The 7,395-nt window shown below is 48.3% G+C and overlaps 1 protein-coding gene across 3 annotated transcripts in view; it reads right to left on the reverse strand.

Annotated features, from left to right (window-relative positions):
• Bicc1 (BicC family RNA binding protein 1) overlaps positions 1–5,279 on the reverse strand; it is a 221,999-nt gene extending 216,720 nt beyond the window's left edge. For all 3 annotated transcript variants that reach the window (XM_057751431.1, XM_057751430.1, XM_057751433.1), the window contains exon 1: positions 4,973–5,279. In XM_057751431.1, the coding sequence (XP_057607414.1) occupies positions 4,973–5,162 (190 nt within the window). In that variant the 5' untranslated portion in view covers positions 5,163–5,279. The remainder of the gene's footprint in view (positions 1–4,972) is intronic.
• Between the last annotated feature and the right edge of the window lie 2,116 nt (positions 5,280–7,395).

Genomic DNA, 7,395 nt, shown 5'->3' on the forward strand with positions numbered 1-7,395 from the left:
TGTTTTGCCTGAATGTATGTATATATGTGCATGTATGTATATGCACCATAAGAGTGCAGTGCCCGAGAAAGCCAGAAGAGGTCATCAGATACCCTGGAGATGGAGTTAATAAGCAGTTGTGAGCTGCCCATCAAGGCTGCTAGGAACCAAACCCAGGTCCTCCACAGAGCAGCTCTTAACCTGTGCCCTCTCCCTCTCTCCCTCCCTAGCCCCAATCTCTCTTTCTCCATCCCCATAAGGTGAGACTATCCCTGCCCCTTCTGCAAAGATTAGCAAATGGATCGTGCCCAGACACAGTATTTTCTTGTAAAAATGCCCTTTCCAAGTTTGGCAGTGGTGGCACACACCTTTAATCCCAGCACTTGGGAAGCAGAGGAAGGTGAATCTCTGTGAGTTTGAGGCCAGCCTAGTCTACAAAGGGAGTTCCAGGACAGCCAGGGCTGTTACACTGAAAACACACACACATATATATACTACACACACACACACACTCACACTCTTTCCGCACAGCGATGAGAGGTTCAAGAACAGAATGTTTCTAGCAGAAGAGGGGTTACCTTTCAAAGAATGGAAACTACTCAAAGCAAGAGCAATCAGGAGACCTCTACTTCCTCAGCCCCGTCCATTAGAGATTTCCTACACAACACTACCAAGGGCTAAGCCACCCGGGGGCCAGCGATAATCTTGAAATGGCTGTGAGCTTCATTATATTTATTCTCTAACGTGGGACTTTCATTCTTAACATATGAATGCATACTCTACTACTAAACATACTGTGGCTCAAAATGAATATTGTTTCTATAACTCATTCAGCATTTTCTACGTTTTTCTTTTTTTTAATTTATGTGTGCGTCTCTGTGAGACCAGAAGAGAGATTCGGATACCCTGCCGCTGGAGTTACAGGCAGTTGTGAGCTGCCAGATGTGGGTGCTGGGAACAGAACTCAGGCACTCTAGAAGAGCAGCAAGTGCTCTTAACCCCTGAGCTACTTCTCCAGTCTCCACGGTGATATTTTATATGTACCTTTTTTCTCTCCTAATTGTTACACACAGTTCAAGGTTCTTCCTAACTCTCACGAGCACTCCTTTTTAGAAAGATAGCCTCCAGGTAGCACAATGGCAATGCACAAATCTTGATCTGGCTCAAAGCCCTGGGCACAGACCCATGGTCCTTCATAAAGCCATTTCATTTGTTAATATTTGTTAGCCCCAATCAAGCGCTAGCTAGAAAGCTCTGTTCACTTCCCAAACTTCCCCATCTTGTAGTATTTTTGCTTCATATTTATCCCACCTCAACAACGATATCTCAGAAAGAAACCATACTTAGTCACCAAACCATAGGGTAAGGTTTGCTGTGTTCGAGCAATGACCCATGGCTGCAGGGTGCTAGCCTGAACTGGTGGTCAGTCCTCCTGCTCAGGCAGTAAGGGATCCCAACTCATTCCAACCCTGGGAAATCCCTATGTGGTTTCTGAAGTCTTCCCTTTCCTAGAGGGAAAGCTCAGTAGACCTCCATCTCCTTTGTCAGTCACGCCCCTAATGCCCACTCCTTGACTTCTCTGCTGAAACTGTTCCGGACTCAACCTTGAAAATGTGTGTGCTTCTCCACCATAGGCGGGAATGCTCAGTCTGTGTTAAACGCGCGTGCTCGGTGATGACAGAAGGAAAGTATTCATCCGGGGGTCCCATCTTCGCTACCGTCCTCTGACAAGCACCACCACTGGATCCCAGATACTTGTGGCGACTCCCCGTCTCTCTCAGAGGCACCCTCCTTTTCACAAAGGGTAACTCATCTAACTGACTTAAATGACTCCTGGTGAAGTCTACCGAAATGCTGAGGGCTAGCTGTGGGAGAAATAGAATATGATGTCTCCTTACCACTAAAAAACGCTGGACATGGCGTGCATCCCAAGGCTCATGGGAAGAAGAAGAAAAAAAACTAAACTCAAAAGTAAATTCCCATGCTAAAAAAAAAAAAAAATCATTGACCAAGAAGATCGATAATTGTCATTAAGATACCAACAAAAATGCCAGACATTCTTTATGGCTATTTCAAAGTAGTTGTTTTTTAAAAAGGAGGGGGAAAAACTAGCAATTTTCCCTATATTTTGGTCTAGTGGTTTTTATGTATATCAATTAGACTCCATGATCATGCAAGAATGATATTTTACTTCTTTGACTACTACCCTACTGCCCATTTTAACCTCAGTGAATTTTTGGTCCATTGCGTAGAAGACTCTCTACTAATAAAAATGCGACCTATTAAAGATTAACTTGCCCCCAGGACAGTCTCTCTAAAAGCAAATTCCAGGTATGATAATCACCAATTTACACTCTGAAGACTTGAAGGCCAACAACGTTACTTACCCTGTTTTAAAATGGAAAATCCCATATACTTTTTAAGGCTATTGTGGGAGGGGAAAATGGCAAATCACTAATTCACAATCACCAGAAACACAAACAATGCAACCTCTCCCTACGTGGTCCTTTCCAAAGGAAAAGTTTCCATCTGAAAATGCCTCTCTTTTTCTTTTTTTTTTTTGTTTGGCCAGATTTTGGTTTTTAACTTGTTTTACTTTTCCATCTCTGATCCTGAAAATATGCTGTTCCCCAACTATTTGCCAGATAGATCACGTATGTCACAAACTGAAATGAGTTGGACCCATGAGGCAATGCTGCTTTATTAAGCTCTTGGTATTTACCAACACTGCAGCAAGGCTTTCATTTTAAGCATCAAATGTTTCCCTTCCCACAAAACCACAGAGGTTCTAAAAAAAAAAAAAAATCAACCTTTATATGTTACAGGTGGGGAAACTGAGGGCTGAGAGAGGCCGGGGAGCTTGATTAAGATTACAGGGAGCTGGGCAGTGGTGGCGCAGCCTTTAATCCCAGAATTTAGGGAAGCAGAGACAGGTGGATCTCCGTGAGTTCAAGGCCAGCATGGTCTACAGAGTGAGTTCCTGGACAGGCAGAGATACACAGAGAAATCCTGTCTCAAAAAAAACAAAACCAAAAGATCACACAGGGATCTGAATGCAAGTCTGAGCAACTCTGGGCTCATACCTGTTATAGCATAAAGCAATTAAACACAAGATCACCTCTGGTTCACCAAATGTGGTTCTGTGGAATCTGAGGCCATGTGGGTAGGAGTAATAAAATACCATAGTGTTCTGGGTACTGGGTTCTATCCTCAGCTCACTTCGAGGATTACTCTGCCAACAAGGTAAGGTATTTGTAGGTAAGTTTTGAAAATGAGGGGCAAATAAGCGAATAATTCATTGCATCTGGGCTGATAAAGGCTTACTGCTAAACATTTGACCACTTAAAAGGGACTTAGGCCTTCTGCTGTCAGAATGGCATGCCTAAAAGATAGGTAGCACTTTAGGTTTTCAAAACGTCCTGCCCATATTTCATTAACTTCAAAATGAAAGTTCACTGAAGAAGAAATCCCCTAGGGGAACTCAGATTTTTACAAGTGGACTTCCCAGAAACTGGCATCCCTGTCAGTATTTGTACAGGGTACCCATTAAGGATGATACCACCCTGTTCTTCCAAGTTAACAGCTCATCCTGTTTCCAACTCAACTCAGTTGGAAAGTGGTTGAAATGCATCAGCCTGGGATCTTAAGGTTCAATACAAACAATCCTACAATGCTTCTGCAACATAATCGCAACATTTTGTGTGCTACACTAATAAGAAAGCATAGCACATGAAAATTACTGAAATGTAACCCGGCTGCAATTTTCAAATCCATTACTTTCTTACGAAGTTACATAATTTAAGGGAAAATGAGCCCGAGACATGACATTCGGAATGTTTACCAATACAAATAAGCAAAAAGGGAGAGTTCTCAGCCCTTCCAGAAAGGCCTGCCAAACACTCCTGATCCTTATTTCCACCAAGTTATTGTTTGGGAAAACATGTTGTTCTCTCTTAAAATAACCCTCTTAATTGTTCTGAAAAGTCACTGCATTTCCAGGGAGGAATAACTTGCTTCCATACTGCGATACATTGACTGATAAAGTCAAAATAAGTCACTCGGACAGCCATAAAAGCCAGTCTGTAGACCTCCGAGCTTTCCAAGATGAAGGATGAGAGCTACTGGATCCTCACTAGTCTCCCTTCCTGAGACCAGAGACCAGTTCTCTTCACAAGTCTTAAAATGAATGCTCAGCCCAGCTACCTCATCTGACTTTGGATGTGGGAGGTGAGCCACACAGGTGACCACAGGTAGGCTGGGAATGAAAATTTTAAAGGTCAAAATGACCTTGGACTTGTTACCATTCCCGCTAACGTGGTAAATCAGAATTTGTTTCCAGTCAGTCCAAAGGAGCGAAAAAAGTTTTGTTTTGTTTTGTTTTTTCTGGGAAAGTCCTAGAAACTCTAAAGAGTTAAAAAAAAAAAAAAAACTGGGGAAATAAATCCCCAAATTATGAAAGACAAAGTCAGATTCCCACAGCTGCAAGGGAGAAGTTTATGAACTCAATGTAACTCAAGATGTCTTTTAGGAGCCCGGCTCCCCTGACACATGCTATCCTCGCACTGCCAGGACACGGATCCCCACGCCTGGGTGACTTACTCCAGCTCAAGCCTCCAGCGTGGGGGCGGGGACTCCCAGCTGAAGCCTTGACATCTGCAGCGCTTTTTCAGGCGACCAGACCAGGCCCTAGCTGGAGGAAGCGGATACTGACGAAGGAAGGGAAAAGACGCGGCAGGGGTAGCCGGGACTCCTGGCTAGAGAAGCCCGGTAGAGTCCGTCACACTGGGCGGTCCCAGCGCGTGGGGATGCCACGACCCAGATGTCCCAGCTGCAGCTGGCATCTCCGAAGTACGAATGTCAACTTAGGGGGCGGCAGGACAAACTTGGGCCTCTAGTCCGGCGAGCTGGCAGAGTGGGGGTGGGGATGTCCCGTGCGCGGACTGGGCGCGAAGTGGGCCCCCTAAGAGGAGATCGGGAGCAGGGGCATGCCTACCTTGGAGCATGGCCTCGAGTTTCTTCCTGTCCACGCGGAAGCGCTCCTCGCTCCACTCGGGACTGTGCAGGGGCGCCGCGGCCACCAGATCGTCCTCGGAGCCGGCCACTGGCGAGTCGGTGCTGCGCTCGCTGTTGGAGCCGGGGTCCGACTGCGCCGCCAGGTAGCCGGGCTCGCCCTGCGAGGCCATGGTGCGAGCGGCGCTCGGGCTGCCGCCGCCCCGGCCCGGGCCGTTCTGGCTCGGCGCGCCCCGGCGCTAGCTCGTGCCCCCGCCGCCGCCGTGACCGCGGGAAGCCCTGCGCATCCCCGCCTCGGGCGCCGCCCCCGCCCCACCGCGCCGTGCTGCGCCCCGGCCCGCGCCCCCGCCTGCAGCGCCCGCTCCAAGCGCAGAGCGCAGCCCGCGCCTCCGGCCGCCGCCGGCCCCGCCGCCTCGCGCGCTCATTGGCCGGGCCAGCCCACGGGGAGCGACGGGCGGGAGCGATCGGCCCGCGCCCTCTCACACGCACCACGTCCACATGCCGCGCGGCCCCGCCCGGAAAGCCTGCCCCTCGCGCGGACCCTCTGGCTCTCGGACACCCTCACCAAATTCGAGCTGGCACTCCCCGAGTGCCCGCAGGCGCCCTTGTCACTTACTGCCACTTTTCTGTGCTTCCCCATCGAGTCCATCCCTCTAAGAACTCACAGATTCCTGTGTCCTCCTGCAAGGCCAAGTTCAAGCTCAAAATTCCCGCGTGCCCGCCAGGCACACATGCTTACTTAGCCACACCTGCATCACCTACTCTCACTTTTTCTGTCCCTACACCTGGACTTCATGTCTGTCCATACTCAGGATACTCCAAACTTCCCACTCGGCCAAGTTAAAGCCCAGCGTGGCGCTGAAACCCTCAAGAAGTGCACTCGAAAATCCACTCGTATCCACATATCCACGGAACACCCTGAGCGGGTCCCATAAGTGACATGTGAACGGTAATAGTGAAAAGGGAGACATTCAACTTTTGCAGACATCAGAGCAGACCTGACTGAGCGTTCCTGTACCTAACCATTCCAATCCAAGGCGCCCTTCACCTTGCCAAAGCAAAGATGAGCAGTAAAGAGACATCTCTTCTACAAATCCTTTGTATTTTCGAGGAAGAGATAGGGATGGGAAGATGTACCCTTTTCTGAATTTGTTTATTTCTGCCCTTGATGACAGTAGTTTCACCAACCTGAAGCATCTATCCCTACCGGGAATCAGAGCTAACTGCCTGGTCCTCTGAGCAGGCTGAGAGCTCCTCTCTGTCCTAGGCTGCCCACAGTTGAAGGCCTGCAACTTCTGATCCTGACTTCCGGACCAGGGCATGCACCACTGCTCTCAGAGCTGAGTGTGGAGCTCAGAGGACAAGGCCCCGGTATGAACTTGGAACTCTCTCTTCGGCGCCACACAGATTCACACTGCCTTTCACTGAATGCCCAAAAGCACAGGATTATCTTTTCTTCTCAGGAGGAAGACGAAGATGGCAGAATGTCACTTTGCTACAGAGGGAAACAGTAGGATCACACCTGGGGCGAGCCGTGTCGTTCACTTGGGCCCATAGATAGTCATATAGTGTGCTTAAGGAAAATCAAAACTCTTAGTGGGGGCGGGGAAGGCAGGAGAGGTGGATCAGAGAGTAAGAGCTCTTGCTGCCAAATTTGACGACCTGCGCTGGATCCAAAGAACACAGGAGAGGCAGGAGAGGCCCAACTCAGGCAAGTTGTCCATTGGCCAACGTGAAAGCACACTGGAACATGCCCTCACGCACATACACAAATAAGTATGGAAATGGAGTTTTTAAAAATCAGAAGCGGGATAGATGGCTCAACAGTTAAGAGTCCTTGCTGCTCTTCCAGAGGACCCGAGCTCCATTTCCAGCACTCACGGCTCACAACTGCCCATCACATAAACTCAGAGGTATCTGATGCCCTCTTCTGGCAATTGCACTCACACAAGGACATGTACATACACATACACACACACACACACACACACACACGAGAGAGAGAGAGAGAGAGAGAGAGAGAGAGAGAGAGAGAGAGAGAGAGAGAGAGTTACCACCCACAGGGTCTATTGGGCAGCACCCTGCAGCCTTCCATGGGGTATTTATCCTCTTTCTCTGGGAGTAAATACTCGTGGGAACCTTGCTGTGTTCTGAGTACTGTGTTAGGCCTGAAGAATGCTGAGCAAAGACACAATCCTTGCATTCTTGAGACTGGCCTTCTGGGGACAAAGGTAGGGTGCTACCACAAGATAAATGTATGTATAAAATAGTCCCTGTATCAATGCTTCTCAACCTTCCTAATACTGCGACTTTTTAATATAGTTCCTCATGTTGTGGTGATCCGGAACACGAAATTATTTTCATAATTGTAATTTTGCTACTGTTATAAGTCATAATGTAAATGTT

Source organism: Chionomys nivalis, chromosome 19 (assembly GCF_950005125.1).
Source record: "Chionomys nivalis chromosome 19, mChiNiv1.1, whole genome shotgun sequence".
NCBI classification, from domain to species: Eukaryota; Metazoa; Chordata; class Mammalia; order Rodentia; family Cricetidae; genus Chionomys; species Chionomys nivalis.